General features: G+C 33.3%; 1 protein-coding gene across 1 annotated transcript in view; it reads left to right on the top strand.

Annotated features, from left to right (window-relative positions):
- STXBP5L (syntaxin binding protein 5L) overlaps positions 1-20,655 on the top strand; it is a 430,479-nt gene that overhangs the window by 271,976 nt on the left and 137,848 nt on the right. Inside the window, exons 12-14 of the mRNA XM_051990611.1 lie at positions 3,723-3,870; positions 9,550-9,617; positions 16,984-17,024. Coding sequence (XP_051846571.1) covers positions 3,723-3,870; positions 9,550-9,617; positions 16,984-17,024 — 257 coding nt within the window. The remainder of the gene's footprint in view (positions 1-3,722; positions 3,871-9,549; positions 9,618-16,983; positions 17,025-20,655) is intronic.

Below are 20,655 nucleotides of genomic sequence, written 5' to 3' on the forward strand. Positions count from 1 at the left end.
CTTTATCTTAGCCTACTTCCTCCAATTCTAGCTCTATCCCTTTTTTTTTTCAAAAACTGATCTTCATATATATTTTCTTCATAAGTTCTGATTTATGCATTTTTTTTCTTAATATGCTTTCTTCCATTGGTTTCTATTGTGCTGTTCTAATTTTCCTCATTTTTTTCAAACTGGTTTTTCGATTACTTTTTTGCACATTCCCCTTATGTAATCTAATTATCGGTTAACATCATCAAAAATCCTTTATATTAACCCTTTATATTCACTTATTCAGAAAACTCATCCATACTTTCAGCTACCATGTACAGACAAGTAAATTTGGTTCTCAATCTCCATCACCTACTGCTTTTTCTTATATTTTTGGATCTGTAGGATTATTATACTTCAGTGACATAACTTTCAAAAACTGATTTATCATATTACCCCTCTAAATAATCATCCTTTCCAAATTTCAATGGCATTATTCTTTTCCCACCCAATTCACTTGGAACCATTTTCAATAGCACTATATCCTTAAGCACTACCACTACCCTGTATCAAATCACTTAGGAGGTACCGCCAATTCCTTCTTTCCAGAGTTTCTTGAATGTATCTCTCATTTCCATTTTTAAGCCATCACCCTAGTCCAGTCATTCATCATTTTTTTGTCTACACACCTACAGTGGTTATTTCTCTATTCAGTGATTCCTTATTCTCCTCCCCTTCAAGTGCTAGAATAAGCATTAACCCAAATCTCCTATGTTTCATTTTTAAAGCTATCCACTTATCATAGTTGTATCCTTTTTATCTTGCCACCATCAACACTTATTTCTCCCTCAACAAGGAGTTTATCCAGCCAACCTAGATAATCTTTTTGCTCTTCAGTAAACATGGCTTTGCCATTTCTTTTCTATCTTTGTATGTCATAGTATTCCCATGTCAGAAATAATCCTACCATTTCTATTTTATTTTACTTCATTGCTTTAAAACCCTATTCAAAGTTTAATTCCTGCAATAAGCCTTCCTCAGTCCCTAGTGCTAATTTAAGAAGCTCATTTACGCTTATTTATATTTAAGATATTTAAATGTACATTGGGTAGAATGTAAGCTCCTTGAAATCTTTATTTCTTTTTGAATTGGTCTTATAAGACCTTAGGAAATGTTGGTTAGGGAACAGTCATAGAAATTGGGATGGGTCTATAGACCTGTAATCTAAAAGAAATACTAGAGCTAATGGAAGAAGAGCAAGGGATTGAGTCTATGATTTCATCATTCAGGAAACTCCCAGTGTAAAAACTTCCTCCATTGATACTTCTCAACAGCCTGTCTATAAAATATTGTCTTAGAAGACGTAACTGAAACATTTAAATAGCCCAAGACCATACAACTAATATGTGTCAAAGGCAATACTTGAAACTGAGTTTTCCTGACTCCAAAACAGCAATTTCTACTACATCACACTACCCCTGGGAAATCACTAGGTATATAGAAGTCTTTAAATGTCCTCTTCCTGCTTGTGTGGGCATATTTTAGTATGCATAAAACTTTTTGTTGCTAAATATTTAATATAGATAAAGTAACCATTTATAAAATGATAAGAGAAGAGATCTCGAGCAGTTTAGGTCTTGTTATCTTGCAAATGAATCATTAAATCTGTTCAGATTGTAGGATTAGAGCTGGAAGGGACCTTAAAAATCATGTAGTCTATCCGTTACTGAATAAACTTAAATCTAAGACTTACGAATTTTAAATATTTCACCCATGCAAATAGTAAGCTACCAAGCTGAAATTTGAACTCACTTCTTTGATTCTACATGTAATATTATTTCTATTGCCTCTGCTCTTTTTTTTGCTTAGTTTTCTTTTTTTTAAGATATCGACTATTAAATAGCTGATTTTTTAAAGATATCAGCCATTTAATAGTCTCTCTAGATAATCACTTCCAATTTTTTTAATCTTGCAACCAATTGAAATTTCTCTGCCTTGAATTGCATTTACTTTTTAAAACATAGAATCATGCCATTACATCTAAAAGTGACACCAGTAATCATGCACTCAGTTCAAATTGGAGTCTTCCCAATTAATAAAGTCTTTTTCTCCATAAAGCTCTAATAATACTTTGTTTACACCTCTCTTAGGCCTTTATGTGTTATTTTATGTTAACTCCCTGTGAATTCTTCTATAATATCCCTGACAGGGAGTCATCATACAAGCTTTTTTTAAACGTGCCACTTCCAGTGACTCCTCTAACTTACAAAGAAACCCATTCCATTGTAAAATTTCTCCAAGTGTTCAAAAGTTCTTCTTTTTATTGAAGCAAAATTTATTTCCTGTAACTTCCATCTATTGATATTAGTTCAACTCACTGGAGTGATACAAAATAAATGTACTTTTTCTTCCAGATGACAACCCTTTTTATATTCAAAGACACCTATCATTCCCAACCTCCCTCCTCTCCCAAAGTTTCCCTTTTCCAGGCCAAGTATTTCTAGCAATAAGGTAGCATATAAAGATAGCCCTTGAGATCTTACTGCTTTTGAAAACATTTGTGAATGCTGAATATATATCCTGACAATGCCAAAATTTCCAAAAGTTACTTTTAGTCATTTTGCATAAAGGACATCTTGAAAACGGTTAAATCTAGCTAAACTTAGGAAGCTCCAAAATTATCTTATTCCAGATTTTTTATGTGGAAGAGACAAGAAACATGGGACATTTTTTTTCATCTTTGAAGAGCAATAAAGTAAATTTTGTACTGAAAGCCTGTAGGATTATTTTACTTAAGTTGTCATCCAGCATGTAAAAGAAAGATTACTTTGTTTTAAGGATGCTACAATTAGACCAATAGTGTGAAATCAGCATTTTATAGACTAATTCACTATTCTAATACAAGTATTTAATAATGCAGATAGCACCCCATTTTAATGAACTTGACAAGATAACCAGTTTGTTATTATATTAAAACATCATCAAAATAAAAGGGAAAGAAATAGTGTATCATGAAAACTTTTCTTTATTTAAATACATTTCTTCAAACATATTATGTTTCCAAGTGGTAAATAGCTTTTTTGAGTATTTTTGTAGTTATTTACAAATAAAACATTTTGGAAAATATGTAAATTTCTTAAAGGACATTTAATATTTCACTAGTACTAAAATTTTTATTAACATAAACACATTTAACAACTAACTGCTAAGAAGATATGGACTTGTGATAGTATCTGTTATACAGGATTCTTTGTTAAAAGGAATTCTCTGTGTTAACTCTAGAAAATCAACATAAGTATGGCACATTGGTTGAGATATGGAAGTATCCTCATAAGTATATAATCATATTTATTAAAAACAGAATTCTACCCATTTGTTGTATTAAATTATAAAGATTGCTTTTCTAAAGAAATAACTATAGGTGTTAAAATGCATGCCTTATAGAACTCATAATCTTTAAGAATTCATTGGCAGTGTAATTTATAATTTAGAAAATTTTCTTGATCACTGTTGATGTATTGCTTAATTTTTGTTTAATTGGGCTTTTTCTCCTTTTTTATCTTTTACAAGGGATGGGTCATTGAATGGGGAGAGGGAGGGATGTATTCAGAAATAAGAGTGATGTAAAAAAATATTTAAAATGAGAGAAGGTAAAATGTAAAATAAAATTTAAAAAATAGAGTAACCAAAAAAGAATTTTCTACGCGTTTTTCACTTTGTCATAATGGAACTAATATGTTGTCTTCATCTATTAGTTTTCCGATCTTTGAAAATCCTTATCCCATGGACATTCATGAATCACCAGTTACCTGCACAGCGTATTTTGCTGACTGTCCTCCGGATTTGATTCTAGTACTCTATTCAATAGGAGTTAAGCATAAAAAGCAAGGATACAGCAATAAGGTAAAAGAGATATATAAAACATTATTTACTTTTATTTTATTTACATCCATATTTTATTGCTTTATGTATTTCTTAAGACCTGTGAAGTAGATCATCATATTATAAGAATTGCAACATAAAGTGTTCCTTTATTTCTAATGACAATAGTTAGCCAAATGGGATTTTGAGGGCTTCACAAATGCTTATTGTGTGTAGTCTTATGCTAATCAGTGGGAAAGATTATAGGATTTAGAAAATTTGTAGTCCTTCATGGAGTTGGTATACATAGAGAATTAACTTATAAAATAACACATAAAGCCTAGGAGAGGTGTAAATAAAGTATTATTAGAGCTTTATGGAGGAAAAGACATTGTTGATTGGGAAGATCAGGGCTGACTTCATGAAAGAGTTGACATTTGAAGTGAATTGTAAAGAATGTAATATCGGTTCAAAAGATGGAATCAGGAGAAAGAGTTGAGGGAAGGATATCCCAATTATAAGGGAGCAAAAAAGTCATGGATGCAAGGAGTCAGTATTTGTGGGACAGCAAGGAGTACAGTTTGGTTGGAGTGTAAAAGATATAGAAGGAAGTAGCATGAGACAAGACTGAAGTCAGATTGTAGAAGTCCTTCCTTGAATGTCAGAATCAAGAGTTTGTTAAAATCAATAGGTAGGTATAAGGAAGTCATTGAAAGACGTTGTATAGAGGAAAGATGTTAATAGACTGAGATGACAGAGTTCTGCAGCAAATATGCAGACTAGACTCTTGAATGTCTCTGCTGATCATTGAAAAGCCTGGTTTTTATGGCAATCCATGGGTAAAACCGGAGGGTAAGTGGGGTCAACATCAATCTAGAGTAAGGCATCTGAAGCATCTCCTACCAGAGTACATCTTTGAAGACCACCATCATCCAGACTAATGTGCTCTAAATTACAGGAGCAATTCTGAAATCAAATGGATTATTGAGTGACTCTAAAACATGCTGTAAGTTAAAAAAGCTAAGATGAATATAGAAGGAGTATGTTTTCGATCAAATTTGCTTATCCAGACCTAACCACTCAGCTGACTTGCGTTTCACATCCCCAACTATCAACTACATGCCCCTTAGACATCTTTAACTCAATATGTGAAAAACGGAACCTTCTTTTACCCATAACCTTCATCTCTTCCTAACGTCCATATTACTGCTGAGGATAATGCCATCCTCCCAGTCACCTAGGCTTACAACCTAAACCTCATCTTCAACTTCTCGCTCTTTCTAATCTCTTCCCCATATCCAATCTCTTGCCAAGATCTGTTGATTTTACTAACCCAACATCACTCAGATATGCTCCTTCTCTCCTTTGACACTGTCAACAAGCTGACATTACTTCATTCCTGGACTATTGCAATATTCTGTTGGTTGGTCTCACCACACATTTCTTACCATTCATCTTCCACTTAGCTGACAGAATGATCTTCCTTAAGTTTACCTCTGACCATGTCACCCCACCCCTATTCTCAATAAATTCCAGGGGCTCTTTATAACCTCCAGGACCAAATATAAAATCATCTTTTTAGCATTCAAGACCATTTATAACCTGCTCCCTTTTTTAATCTTCTTTTGCTTCTTCCCTTCTCTCTCCTCATACCAGCTAAGTGACACAGTGGATAGAATGTTAGACCTGGAGTCAGAAAGTCCTGAATTCAAATCTGCCTCAGACACTTACTAGTTGTGGTACTCTGGCAAATCATTTGACTTCTCTTTGCCTTAGTTTTCTCAGCTGTAAAATGAGGATAATAATAGTATCTACCTCCCATGGTTGTTGTGAGGTTCAAATGCAGTAATAATTGTAAAGCATATAGCAGAATGCGTGGTCCATAGTAAGCACTATATAAACATGAACTATGTATTATTATTATTATTATTGTCATTATCATTATGTGACCAATGATACTGACCTTCTTGCTGTTCCTCTAACAAGGTATTTCAACTCCAGACTCATAGAGGAGAAGAGGCTAGCTGCTGTCTGGGAAAGGCCTCCCATAGAAGATGGAATTTGAACTGAATCTTGAAAGAAGCCAGGGAAGTTAAGAGGTAGAAATTGAGAGGTTGAGCATTTTAGATAAAAGAGACAGTCAGACAGTCAGTCAGTAGCTTATTAAGTGCCTTCTGTGTACCAGATGCAGTGCTAAATGCTAGAAAGACAAAGAAAAGCCAGGAATTCACAGACTGATGGAAGAGACAACATGCAAATTATTTGCTGTGAACAAATATAAATTAAATCAATTGGAATTGGATAATAATTGAAAAATGGAAATAATCAATTGAAGGAAGATCCTAAAATTAAGATCATAAAACGCTCCCCACAGAATGTGGGATTTTAGTTAGGGTTCGAGGAAAGCCAAGAGAAGAGATGAGGAGGAGTATTCCAGGTAACCAGCAGCAATACCACTAAAGGAGGTGGCATGAGAAGTCCTGATTAATGAACTTGCCTTAACTTAAATACTGTAATCTGTAGATTCTAATATTCCTCCTAATTTCCTCTAAATTTCCTCCTAATGATCCTCCTATCAGATCAGATCAGATCACAATTCTAACAAGTAGCTTTTCCAGGATCAAGTCTGCTTTGGAGTTGGGGAAGAGGGGCAGTGCAGAGCACTAAGCTGTTACTAAAACATTAAGCAATTTGAATTACAATCACTTATGATATCATTAATGAGAAAGTATTTTTCCTTTAATCAAATTACTCAAAATTGCATTCTTCTTTATACTTCTATAAACATATTTCACATTAGCCTTTCTGCACATGTGCACCATTCCAAGCAAGCTGAACTACTTCATGAACTTGGTACTTCATCTCCCTCTTCTCTTCATTCACGTACAAGATTAAGTGTATTCCTTCCCCATCTCCAGATGACAGAATCCTTCTCTTCCTCCAGAGAAGAGATATTGCCTTCTCTTTGGAGTCTACTTTGATCTCCTCAAGCCAAAAGCATTCCCTTACTCTAGAACATTTTGGATTTCTCATTTGCTCCCATCATATTATTCCTTAATTAATTCATACCATTTCCTGACCTCTCTGAATGGATTTGGGGTGTGCACTAAACCACCTACCTGCCCTTTATCATGTGAAAAAACCTCTATTGAATCAAATTAATCAATTAAATTAAGTGTAAAAGTCTTTGAGCTTTGGAATAAGCAAAATGCTTCTAACCATTGGTTGATGAGATGCTGCTACACAGGAAGCATCTTGGCACTGTCAGAGGTATTGGCCACACTTTCTCTCCTCTGTTCTGCTCCATCCCCTTACATTATCCCTTCAATATTGCCTGTCAACAGAAAAATTTCACCTTCCATCCTTCTTAACTAGAGAAAATCAAGGACATCTGTAAGGATCTCTCTCTTCTCTGGTCTGTCCTCAAACCTGTCTATATCACACTTCTATATTCTTACTATTTTTACTAATTTCTGACAATGAGGTGGCCTTTTTCCTTGCCAAGGTCTTAAGGTACCCTTAACTCATCCCTTCCCAAATTCTTTTGCAACTTGTCTTCACTCTCTTTTTTCAAAAATACAGTATCTCATTTCTACTGGATTCTTCCCTTTCATCTATAAACATGATCAGGTCTCCTTCATCCTTTAAAAAAAAAAACAAAAAAACTTTTCATTTAACCCCCTTAAACCACTGTCTTATATCGCTCTTTTACAATCAATCTAAAAAAACCATATTTGATTCAATCCCTTATCCCTCTACTTTACAACCCCTTGTAATCTGATTCTCTTATCTGACTGCTCCTTTTGAGTCTTTTGCTGGACTCTCATTCAGATCATGCTGTCCCAGATCTTCTTTTCTTCTCTCTCTACACTACTTCTCTTGGTCATTACAACAGCTTCCATAGATTTAATAACCATCGCTATAAAAACAATTCTGTCATCTGCCTATCCTAAACAATGGCTCCCAGAAATGAACATGATACACCAAATGTGATATGAGTGGGTTAGAGCAGGGCTTCTTAACCTTTTTCCACTTGTGATCCCTTTTCTTCTGAGAAATTTTAATGTGACCCTGGATATACAGGTATATAAGATAGATATATAAATCAAACATTTACTAATAATAAATCATAATTTTGTGACTCCCATATTCAGTTACAAGATCTCATATGGAGTTGTGAATCACAAGAAGCTGTGGATTACAGAACAGATGAGCTATCACCTTATTCTGGAAATTATACTTCATTACTTGCATTCACATTCACTATTTTGACTGCCACTTCTTTGAACTTGGAAACACTGAAACTGATCTTTTTCAGACAAGATGTCTAATCTTGCCTCCCCCTCTTTTGCTTGTGAAATGAATATTTTAAGCTCAAGTGTAAGAGTTTACAATTATCCATATTGAACTTTATCTTCTTAAATTCAGCCTAATGCTATATATAGTCTTATAAGGATCTTTCTGGATTTTGATGTTTTCATTCAGTATGTTAACTATACCTCTTAGTTTTGTGTCATCTGAAAAAATTTATAAGGATATCATGTATTCCTTTATTCTACATAATTATAAAATGATAACCAGTAAAGAGCCAAGCACAAATCTCTGGAACACTTCACTAGAGGTTTCTCAAGAAAGATGATGTTGAATCATTAATGCCTAATCTTAAATTCTGAATTTTCATCTAGTCCTACATCTCTATCTTTCCCTTTAACAATAATAAAAGGTGCTTTATAGGTAAATTATAGTGAGAGCATTCTCCCAAGCTACCAATGTAAATATCCTCTCAAAAAAGGAAGTAAGATTACTTGGCTCTTTGTAATCACCTCTTCCCATACTAAATGGTCACTACCCATCACTTTAATGATCCATTTTAGACTTTTCCCGGAAGACAAAGTCAAAATCATGAGTCATCAGCTACGGAATCTATACTTTTCCCTTTTTTGAAAATCTGGGCAACCTTTGTCTTTCTCTGTTCATATGGTATTTTTCCTGTTCTCCATGATCTTTAAATGTCACTAACAGCCATTTGTTCTAGGTTCCTCTTTAGTTGTCCAAAAGACACTCTGCCTTGCAAACAAGATAGAAGTAAAATTCTAATCGAGCAACTTCTCTTCTACTCTTTTGTCAGTTATCTTAATTTCATCCTCCCTGAGCAGTGTTTTTATGCATTCTTAGATCTTTGATCTTTTCTTCAAGATAATTAAAAAAAAAAAACAAGATTTTTTTTGTTGATCTGAGCTTTCCTCACAGCCATAGCTTATTTTGAGCTTTAGCACTTGTGATTTTAGTCTTATAATAACATCCATGCTACCATTACCATCTTGTCTTCTATCCTTGCATCTATCTTCAGCACATAAATCTCAAAAATCTAAATTGGATTGGGGAGTTCCTTTTGCATTCACATCAGTCATTCAAATAAAGATTTTTTTTTCTCCTCATCAGACTTTTTTTCTGGTTTTACTTAGCTTATTTTTTTGTAAAGAATGATGTTGATAATAAAAAACCCTAAATTTTACTGGAAATTCAGTTATGGGTTTTGTGTTGTTTTTCTATAAAGTAATTAAAACTTTTATAAAGTGCTGTGTAGCCAGCCATTTGCTTCTTATATGTACATATTTAAATTTTTAAAAATAAATAACAGATGATTAAAAATAAACAGATGATTGCATTCAGACTTCATAATTAATTCTCTCATGTTTGATTTCTAATTATTCTGTTTAGGAGTGGCCAATCAGTGGAGGGACCTGGAACATTGGGGCACAGACATATCCAGAAATTATTATTACAGGGTAAGTAAGTAGAAGATGATCGGTGAATTAACAACCAAGAATTTAATGATGATCTCCTGTGTGTCTAGATTACTTCTAGATATTAAAGTATGTAACAGACGCACAAGACAACAGTCCTTCATTGGCAAAAAATAACAAAGACATATAAAACAATTTTTAAGACAGGCTGATGACTTCTTCCTTCCCAGCTCATCTAGTTATTTCTCTTTGAAGAAAGATACCTGAACCAAGCTCAGGTGACACAATTCAGATAAATAATACTCAACCAGAGATAATCTCATAGCTTTCATAATTGATTACTTATACATCCCACTGAATGGAGAAACTAGAATAGCCACATTCTAAATTCTGGGTCAAATACCCATGACTACCTGTGTACACATGCAAACACACACACACACACACACACACACACACACACACACACACAATTTGTGTATGCATACAATATGTATAGAATATTTATATTTATCTGTTATATCCATATGTGAACAAACTACATAGAGGGAGACAAGGGAAAAGGATCTTATCTTCTATTTCCCTGCCCCTCAGCTCAGCATATAGGGATATGGCTCAAGTATAGCCAATACATTCTCAACCAGTGGACAAAGAACCATAAAGCTAGTGAATAGACTAGCTAAGGGAACATCACCTTCCATCCCACTTCCTAAAACACACAAAGGGCAGATTTCTCTGTAGACAAGCTTGCCTTTAGGTTTAGATCCTATCATTCTCAAATTGGCTTCTCATCTACCAGCTGCCCTCACTGCCTTGGAAGATTCTAATTATTCCCTTTCTCAATGCTTCCTTGCAGAACTGCTGTCAGCTACTGCCATCTACTGGAATTATCTTCTGCTGTTGGGGTTTCTTCCTCAAAGAGAATTATCACTCTTTTATTAAAGTCCCCATGTCTTAGACCCGTGGGCACATTTTAGCTCTTAAGCCCAGAGCTATTCCTCAACTGTCAGAGGAAGCAACTCCTTAATTTACAATCTGCCCCCCATTGTGATCTTTCTCCTCCTTGTTGGGAATTACTTGAGTCTTCTTAATATTTAAGATAGGGCAAGTAAATTATTTTCACCTCTCACTGTTTCTCTAGTAACCTCCATGAGGTTAATACATACTATTCCAAAATTTTGACAAGTTTCAAGGAGGCACTTAGCAGCACCAGAAGTAGAAACCCTTGACATGCTGTATATATGGCCAAATTTCAATCCTATTATATATCTTTGAAATTATTTGTATAAAGATGATCCATGAAATCAGACATTACCAAAGGAGAAAACTTAAAGAGAAAAGAGTAAAAACCCTAGCCCACATTTCTTGAGGGGAACATTCATACTTAAAAGGCAGAAGATGGGTGATGATTGAACAAAGAAAATTAAAACAAATGATCAGACAAGAAGAAAACGATCCTGGGGAGAACTGTGTTTCTCATATTAAAATCCTGAGAACTTTTACCATCCAAACTGTCCTTTTTAGAACACTTTCCAGATTAACACTGTCCTGTTTTCCATGTCTACTCTTGTGAACATAACTGAGAGCCTCACTTTTTCTGCATGCTGCACTTTTTCTTAATGCAAACTAAAATTGCTTCAGCATTTTAGTTGCCCTATTTCATTTATGGCTCCTAAAACACAAGTCTGACTCTCATTTTCTTGTTTGTAAATTTATCACCTCTAGAAATAATTCTCCTCAGTCTGGCTTTCAAACAAATTCCTCAGTCTGGCATTTAAAAGATTCACCAAACTTGCCCTTACCTTTTTTTTAGAATCACTTCTTTGTTGACATACCCGGTGATTAAAATTCCTGATTCCCACCCAAATAACAAAAATAAAAATAAAGACATTGTCCATCTTTTGCATAAGGAGAATTTATTATTAAAGAAGCTATCTAAAAATAGTCTGGAATACTAAATGGTATATCCATCATGCTTTTATAAGATCCCAGAATGTTCTACCAATTGGATTTAATATTCCTCCCTTGTATTCTTGTCAAACTGATGTATTAGCTATTCCATAAACTTGGCCTTTTATCTCTCATCTTTTATGGCTTTGCAGAGACTGTCTCCTATTCCTGAAATTCACACCCTCCTCTATTCTTTCTTGCTTCAGATCAAATGTCATCTACTTTGTAAAGCACTTTTGGATAATCTTGATTGTTACTGCTCACCATTTGATCAAACTATTTTTCTGTGTGTAGTAAACTCTCTTTTATCTTTGTATGACTAGTCATAGAACAGAGTCTTGGAATTGAAAAGTTTAATAAATGAACCTGCCAACCATTAAAGCTCCTAAGTCTCTGTGACAAAATGAACTCCTATCCAACTCATATCTTTTCCTGTATTTCAACAACCAGGCTAAAAAAAAAATGCTAAACTGGAAGTCAGGAGACATGAGTTCTAATCTCTGTTCTGATTAAGAAACATTAATTTTCTTGTTTGTAAATTTATCACCTCTAGAAATAATTCTCCTCAGTCTGGCTTTCAAACAAATTCCTCAGTCTGGCAATGATTAAGATTCTTTTCTCTTTGCATAAGGGTTACCATGTCACCATCCCCTACCCTATACCCTGGTAATTAGCCTTTTTCCATGCCAAATGTAAGAAAAAATCTATGGTCTAGTTATTGAGAATTATTACATAAAATAAGAAGTTAGCAGAAGGTCTGATTTCTTGGAGAGAGAAACAGAGACAGAATCAAAAAGAGACAGAGTGAGAGTGAAACAGACAGAGCATGAGAGAGAGGAAAAAAAAGAGGGAGGATAGGGTTGGGCAGCCTCTCCAGTAGCAGCTTTGTAATACCCTGTCCTTTCTGTCCATGGATCTAGTGCACTGAGGATGCTGTCTCTGCTATGGGTCAATGCTCCCAGTGCTCAATTAAGCATTGTGCTTATTTTGGCCTGGTTGACATCTGTGATGCTTCCCTTTAGGCAAGCATCTATCCAGACTTTACATGTTCCCTGGTAAATTTAGACTACATAATTATCATATTATTTAGACTACATAATTTCTAAAGTACTAGTCTCAGTCTAGTGTTCTAGCTTGTATAGATCTCTTAGGTTTCTGGTTTTATTGCTCAAAATATTTATTATCTCTCTTCTCTTTGTATCATCTTCATATTTGATAAATATATACCTATATCTTTGTCCAAGTCTTTCCTAAGAATTTTTAAAGAGCATAGGATCAAGCACAAATCCCTGGAACTTTCTATTAGAGCCTCCCTTCCTCTTCTTGTTAAAATCTAGGTAAACTTGCATTTTCCACATTAAACTCAAGTACTTTTGGGTTATTTGACAGTTCCCATTGTATCTCAAGTTAGAATTCACATTCAAACTTGACTTGCCTTCTTACAATCTGTCAACAAAAGCTAAAGACTTCTCTAGTCTCCTGGAAGGTTTTTTAAAATGCTCATTTATAGGAATTGACAGCTATGAAAACTGTCAGCTTATAATGTCTTATTTTTCCAAAGATATAAATGCAATTACCCTTTGCTGTCTGACAGTTCTTGACATTTGGAGACATACTCATGTAAGTTTGCTTTTCTCAACCTTTTTATTTTTTAGAATAATGTTAATTGCATTATTGAGAAGCAACGTAGTGCAGTAGACAGTAAGAAAGTTTAGGGGCTAGCTTCCCTTTAGAATGCTGCTCAGCAGCTTCCTGGAGTACATTTCGTTCTTGGTGCTTTCTTTGAGTCTTCATTCCTCAGTTGCTGAGTTTGTTATCATGTGGAGTTAAATACTTAACACAAACAAGGCCTTGCCATAATATAAAAAAGCATGGGGCTGTCACAGTTATTGCCCATTTGGTTCTACATGTACCATTCTCATGACCATGACCAAGTAGTTTTACCTCTCTGGATCTTTGCTTCTTCATCTAAAAAAGAAGATATTTTCACATAAATCACCCAGAGTGGTTGTGGGTTTAAATTATTCAATGCATAAAAATGACTTGTAAATCCCAAAACATATTATAAATGTATATCATAATCCAAATCATCAAGCATTTAATAAGCACTTGCAGTGTACAAGATATATTGGCAGCCTTGTTTGTAACAAAGAACCAAGTAATTTCTTTATTTGGGTGCCTTTGGATCTTAAAAGAAAAGAGAACAGAAGAGAAAAATAGCCTTGAGATTTTACAAACATTTTTTCATCCTCCAGCTTCAGCAAACTCAAAGTCACATTCCCATTATTTGCCCTACTTCTTTATGATTCTTAGAGTAGTAGAAGGTCATGAAATGTATCCCCTAAAGCTCCAGGTACTAGCTCTTCTTAGTTCCCTTCTATGTTCCAGTTGAGTATGATATATTACTTTCACACTAGTCTATTCCTCTAGGGAGATGGACTAAATAGTCCCCAGATACAGATAAGAATTTTTTGTTTTGTTGCCTTTAGATAAAATTTTCCAAATAATTTACACTAAATTTTAAACTAGGAGATGAGGAATTTCTAAAGCTCTCTCTCAAACCTATTTCCAATATAGTTATGAAAAAATTTTCATCATCTAGCTTCCATCTTCTTCCCCAATATCTACCAATTATCAGCCATATATACTACAAGCTTCTTTGATGTGACTTGATCTTTCAACTTCCTATACTACCAATCTGTTAATCTGTCCCGAAAACCCTATTTTTGCCCAGTTCAGTCTTATTTTACATCTCTGTAAAAATGTATTTTAAGCATTTATCACCTGAATTTGAGTTGTTTAACCATCTATTTCCCACAAATTACAGCACTGCTTTCAAACTAATCATGCCTTATAATAATTGTTCAACTGATGTTTTTTAAGTAGCTAGTAAACAATGTTAGGTAGAGTGTCTTCTCTTTTAGAAAGTTAACAAAGCAATAAATTTAACTAGCCACTAATTTTTCTGTATTGAGCCAGTGTGCTAGAATTTGAACATTAATTACATTGCTCATATATAGATCTTTGACTTGATGTGTTTTGTTCAACTTTATTTATACTTCTCTTTAGTATATGATTAACTATCATCAAGTATTTGAGGATTGGTAAAGTACTGCCCTAGGTATTGTGGGAGAGATTAATGAAGGAGAATACATTTTTTTGTGTTTAAGGAACTTGTTACTATTGGGGACATAATAATCATATGCATAAATCAATAAAAGCACTTATAGCTGACTACTAAGTAGTGTGAGACAGACAGTAATTGATATGAGTACAGAAAAGGGAGTCTTCTAGATAAATAAGCATTTAAGTTAGACTTCATTGAGGTAGTCACAGTTGAACTAGTCCTGGAAGGATGATTTAGAATTTGCATAGATGAAAAGGCAGAAAGAAGTTGTTTTGGGGTGAGAACAATCTAAGCAAAAGCAAGAAAGTAATCATTGTCTTAATGTATTCAAGAGACACTAGAGAGACCAGTCTGGCTGAAATGAACTATTCAAGTGAAACACCAAGAAAGAGGAATATGGAAAGGAATGTCAAATAAGTATGCAGAAGACCTTGAATTCCAATTTGGATGTGATGCTAGAGGTGATGAAGGGTGGGAGGGAAAAGTTTTTGAATATGGGAATAATGTGATTAAAAAGGCTTTTGGGAAACTAATCTAGCAGATAAGAATTAATCAGAATAGAAGAACCTGGAAGAAAAGAAACTAATTAGGTAAGAGGTTATTGCAATAATCTAGACATGAGGTGATGAAAACCTACACAAGGATATAAGAGAAATCATAAAACAAGAATACAGAATTTTGGAACTGTTTAAGCATAGCCTTCCAGATTACATTTCTTCAAATTTATATTGGTGAGAAACTACATAAAAACACTTGGACTCAGTTCTCTCAAATGTTCTTTAATGATCCACATGGCTCCAGGAGAAAGAACCATGTGACCCCAGAGAGGACTAGTGCTTAGCACAATGCCCTTTTGTTATTAATTGAACTAGTTTCATTTGATGACATGGCTAAAGTCAAATTCAATTCAATTCATTCAATGAATTCAATGAATTACCTTTTGAATGATTTCATAGCATATAGACATCACTTTATATAGAATAGCCCAAAAGCCTTAGAATGTATATAGTTTCCTCTCTTACTATAATTAACACTTTAAATAGCATGATTTTTTAAAAATATAAATTGAGTCGAGTTTATTCTAGATACTGCCTTTAGATACAATAATTATCAAAAGTTTGTATCTGTCCCCTTGATGGTTATATACTAAACATTAAGACAATTTTGGTTGTCATTTTCACTGATCACAACTATTTATTTCAATAAATAGTAACAATTGATCAGTAATTATGTAATAAAACTTTTTTTTCCTCTTGAATAAAGGAATGTATTTATGTAATCTTTACTTTGGATCAAAGCCCATTGCAGTTGAAGAAAATTTTCCCTCAGTAAACTTAAGGAACTTTACTAATTTTTTGTACATGTTGAAGTGTATTGTATAGTTTAAAATGAGTAGGTTTTTAGGAATGGATGAAAAACAGGCAGTCTAAAAGGGAATGATAAAAAAAAATAACTTTTAGATTTATTAAATTAGATTTATTTTACCATGTCAAAGTCAAAGAATATATGTTCTTTTTTCTTGTTTTCATTTTATTATTTGCTTTAGTTGGTGGTTATAAGTTTATTTTAAATTTATAACAAAAAAATTAGAAAAAATAAGTGTCCTCTTGAGAACATTTGTTTGAACCAATGGTAAGAGAAGGGGAAAGAACATGGACAATTTACATAAAAACAACAACATTAGAAATACAAACAACTTTAAAGGATATAGAAACTCTGAGAGTACCTAGATAGCACAGCAAATAGAGCACTGGCTCTGAAGTCAGAGGCTCTAAGTTCAAATCTGGTTTCAGACATAGACTCAGACTCAAACTGGCTATGGGACCCTGGGCAAGTCACTAAACCTTGATTACCCTCCCCCCCCCCAAAAAAAAAGATACAGTAACTTTGACCAACAATTAACCAACCATAATTCTAGAAGATTCATTAGAAAAATGTCCCCCACTTCTTGACAGGGAGATAGTGGGCTAAGAGTACTGATAGAGATATTTTTTGTACATAGCCAAAATAAAAATTTGTTCTGCTTAGCTTATAAATGTTTGTAGTGGAGGTTTTGCTTTTCTTTATTCCTCAACAAGGGAGAGGAAAAGGTAGGAGGTAGAGAAGGTAAATTGTGATTTATTGGGAAAATAAAATTTAATTTTAAAAATAAAGAAAAATAATTGGGTTACAATTTGAATTTGGATATTTTTTGTTCTGAAGAGATTTTCATTTTAATGACATTTCTATAACAGGATTTGATCAATTATAACTTATATTTTTGAATTTTCAACAATGATTAGGCATTTTAATTCAATCATGTTTTAATTGATGTTTAATTTCTCTCTTTAGTCATGCAGATGGATCAATAAAGTTTTGGGATGCTTCTGCAAGTAAGTTTTAAGTTTCTCTTTTTATGGCATAAAATTAGGTTGTTGTGTTGATATTTTATATGCAATTTAATCTCCTATTGCATGGACTTTGGTGCTACAGTTTCTAGGATTTACTATATTATGGGGAATGATATATTAATATCTTTGAAAGTGCCATTATTTTCATCTTTATGTACAAAGAGTATACTAAGGTGTCATCTTATCTCTATATTCTTCCTCATTTCTAAGCTTAAAAAACAGATTTTTTTTTTTAGTTTTCTTCCAAAGAAAGTAAATTGAATTAAATCGGCAAACAAATTTTAATCAACAGATATGTATTGCATTCAAATTTAACAAATATTTACTAAGTATGTACTGTACATAAGATATTATGAATCCTCCAGAGCAGATCCTGCGATCAGATCAGTGGTATAGAGAACTCTCAAGAAGGAAAGTTTCTGTGTTGATACAGAGCAAAAATTGTGCTGATTAACTTCTAATTTAACTTCATTCTCATTATTAGTCCTAATACCTGTATACCATTCCTTCAGTTTTTCTCTTTGCTATTAGACTATTCCATAGTCCACTTTTTTGTTCCACTGACACCCAACTTTCCTACTTCTTTTGATGTTCATTTCTTTATTTACTCTTCATTTAGCCCTTAGAACTTTTCTTTATGTTCTCATACTTATCTTTTAAAACCTTCTTTTTCGGAAGTAATTTTTTCATGGCAATTCATGTGACTATAATAGCAACTGTCTAAATAATATTTTCACCCTCTACAACTGCTAGAAAGCCATAATTTTGTCAGTATATAATAATTAGGAAGTGGCAGTGGTATACTTTTAATCATAATAAATGTGGGTGCTTAGAGTTTCAAAAAGAAATTATATTTTTGTGATAGGATTAAAGAGATTGGAATAATTGGTAGAAAGCTTTTGACAATCAAGTTAAGGTGTTTGAATTTGATGTAATAAGTAATATGGCTCCATTGTACATTCTTGAATGAGGGAGTGACAAGAAAATTATTTTGGGGGAATTCTACTTTTGCTATGTTTAAGATGGATTAGAGCAGATTGAAAATATTAAATGGCTACTACATTTGTCAAATACTGAGTAGTAAGTCAATGGTTTTCCAAATGGAGTAGAAAAGATGGATTTAAAAGATTCTGTGGATAAAGAATTGATAGGACCTGATAATAGAATGAATATTAGCACAAAAGGAGTTAATAATAATTCCAGGATTTCAAGCTGTTAAAGAACAAGCTTTGGGTTACAAATGGCAGGAATATGGAAATTAGGAAGGAGTTATAGATAGAGAGCTCCATTTTTACTTATCAAATGTAAAGTAATTATCCTGGCAATTAGCAACTGGAAATGACATATTTTAAAGTTTGATCTGCATTATTAATACTTTTTTTCCATTACTCTCTTGTCCAGACAACTAAGAAAACAATAAATCAAGCCATAATTTATAGCATTTGCTGTTTTCTGAGGTGTAAATGTTCCTGTGAAAATTTAACAGTCTTCTCTTGATCTGATAGGAGTTAACTCTAACATACCCTCATCTGCTATACTTTCTCTAAGACCCACAGACATCTGATTCTGGAGAGGGAGTCCTTGCTCCCTCCCATCACTTCAGTATTCTTTCATTACCCCCTTAACTCAGCAATCTCTTTCCCTCTTACATGTACTCCACTGAGATTTCCCACTCAGTATAAATACTGGAGACTATAGCATACTAAACCTCAATTCATTTCTTCCTTTAAAAAAAAAAAATTCTTGAGGAATGACCACATAACTTTCCATATCCTTTCTCTTGCCTTTATATTAGATAACTGTACTTCAGTGTATTACAGTGATGCTCCCTCAGACTCACTAACCCCCAATTTCTTAAGTCTCCTTAAATCTATTTCACTCCACTTCTGTTATACCTAAGAATGGTCATATATTGGATTTCGTGCTTATTTGTAATGAGTCCTTGTCCTTCTTTAGAAAATCTGATACTTCTCTACCACAAACTGACATTATACCTAACCATGCCTTTTCTCCATGTGTCTCACTCCTCCTAAACAAAACTCTCTTTTCCCTTTATAAAACTCTCTAGTCCCTATAGTTCTCAGTACTGATTCTTGCAATTGTATTTCTTCTGACTTCATTATAATTCCTTTCCAATTTTGAACCAACAATTAGTTATTTCAAGTCTATACCATCCTCTGCTTTTAATTTATTTGAATTTCATGTCTTGTCAAACTTCAGCAGTGGATTACTCATGCCATTGCTGCTTCTGATCCTATTCATACAATCTTGATCAAAATGGAAGAAAAATTTTCAGCATACTGACTGGGTGACCCACTTTTCTTCCTTCTTAGTTTTTGCAAGCAAAAAAAATTAAATAGCATGGGATTCTTAATCATCTCATACTGAGTGCTCTTGATAAGTTTTGTCAAAAAATCATGAGAAGAATTAAATCTTTTATGCAAAAAATATTGTAGAACACATAGAAGTAGAAATTCCATTTTTTCAAATAAAATAAAAATTAAATCAAAATATAATTGCTATTTGTAATGTCCAAGAAAAATTGATACTAAGCTAGAATGGCAAAAATAAATATTTGAAAGTATGGTTCACATATAAAAAATGAGAGATGCTAAAGGTTTGTAGGACTCATAAAAATCTCAAAATTGTATGTTGTGAATACTTTCTTGGAGAAAAGAAGTCATGGGTAATAGATATGGTGATTAACAATATCATGCAAAAACGTGAATTGTAGAAGTTAGTGAATGATCATTTCTCAGAGCATATCAGAAAAATAATGACATCAAAGAAAAAGAAAAAATATCAAATGTCATTACTAAAAAAATAAATATAACAGAAAAATTTCAATATTGACTGAATTAAGTACCACTTTTTCATTTCTACATATTTTTATGAGAATTATTTATATGTTCATTGAGTGTATCCTAATCTATTAAAATAGACTAGGCAAACTTAAAAATCAGTATTTCATGGTAGATTGCCTCTTTACAATCACATAGTTATCTGAAATGTCTAAAGGATAGAAAATTCTACTGTGCTTATTATTTGTTAAATATCTTTTAAAGCACTTGATTTGTTAAAGCAAAATGACATCCTAAATTTGCTTTTATATATAGCAAGATATTTAGCCCATGAATAAATCAAAACCATCAGATGTCTTAAAAAGAGAGGTAACTTTGTTTAGATCATTGTTATTATCAAAGGATAAAAAAGCAGTGGAATATATGCTTAGCGAAAGTGTTTGCCATTGTCACAAGGGAGATCTAGTACAAGAATCCACGTGAAAGAGACTCTTTATAGTGAGGGTTTTTGATTGTTCTTGAAGAAGGCCATGTGTTTTATAAAGGAGAGACAGGATTACCCTGGCATGGATTCTGTCAATACAAAGTTATTATTAACTAAAATAAAATTAAAAAAAAAAAAAAAAAAAGGACAGGGGTTTGCTCCATTGTATCTAATTGGTTTCCCACGGTAACAGCATGGGACACTTGTTAGGGAACTTTCATAAATCATAGATGTTTCTAGCCAGATATTGTTGGAGATTTCAAGAAAGGGGCAGAACAGGAAAAGAAGGCAAGTATAGAATAAGAAAAAGTCAGTTCTCTCTGTTTTT

This window comes from Antechinus flavipes, chromosome 3 (genome assembly GCF_016432865.1).
Source record: "Antechinus flavipes isolate AdamAnt ecotype Samford, QLD, Australia chromosome 3, AdamAnt_v2, whole genome shotgun sequence".
NCBI classification, from domain to species: domain Eukaryota; kingdom Metazoa; phylum Chordata; class Mammalia; order Dasyuromorphia; family Dasyuridae; genus Antechinus; species Antechinus flavipes.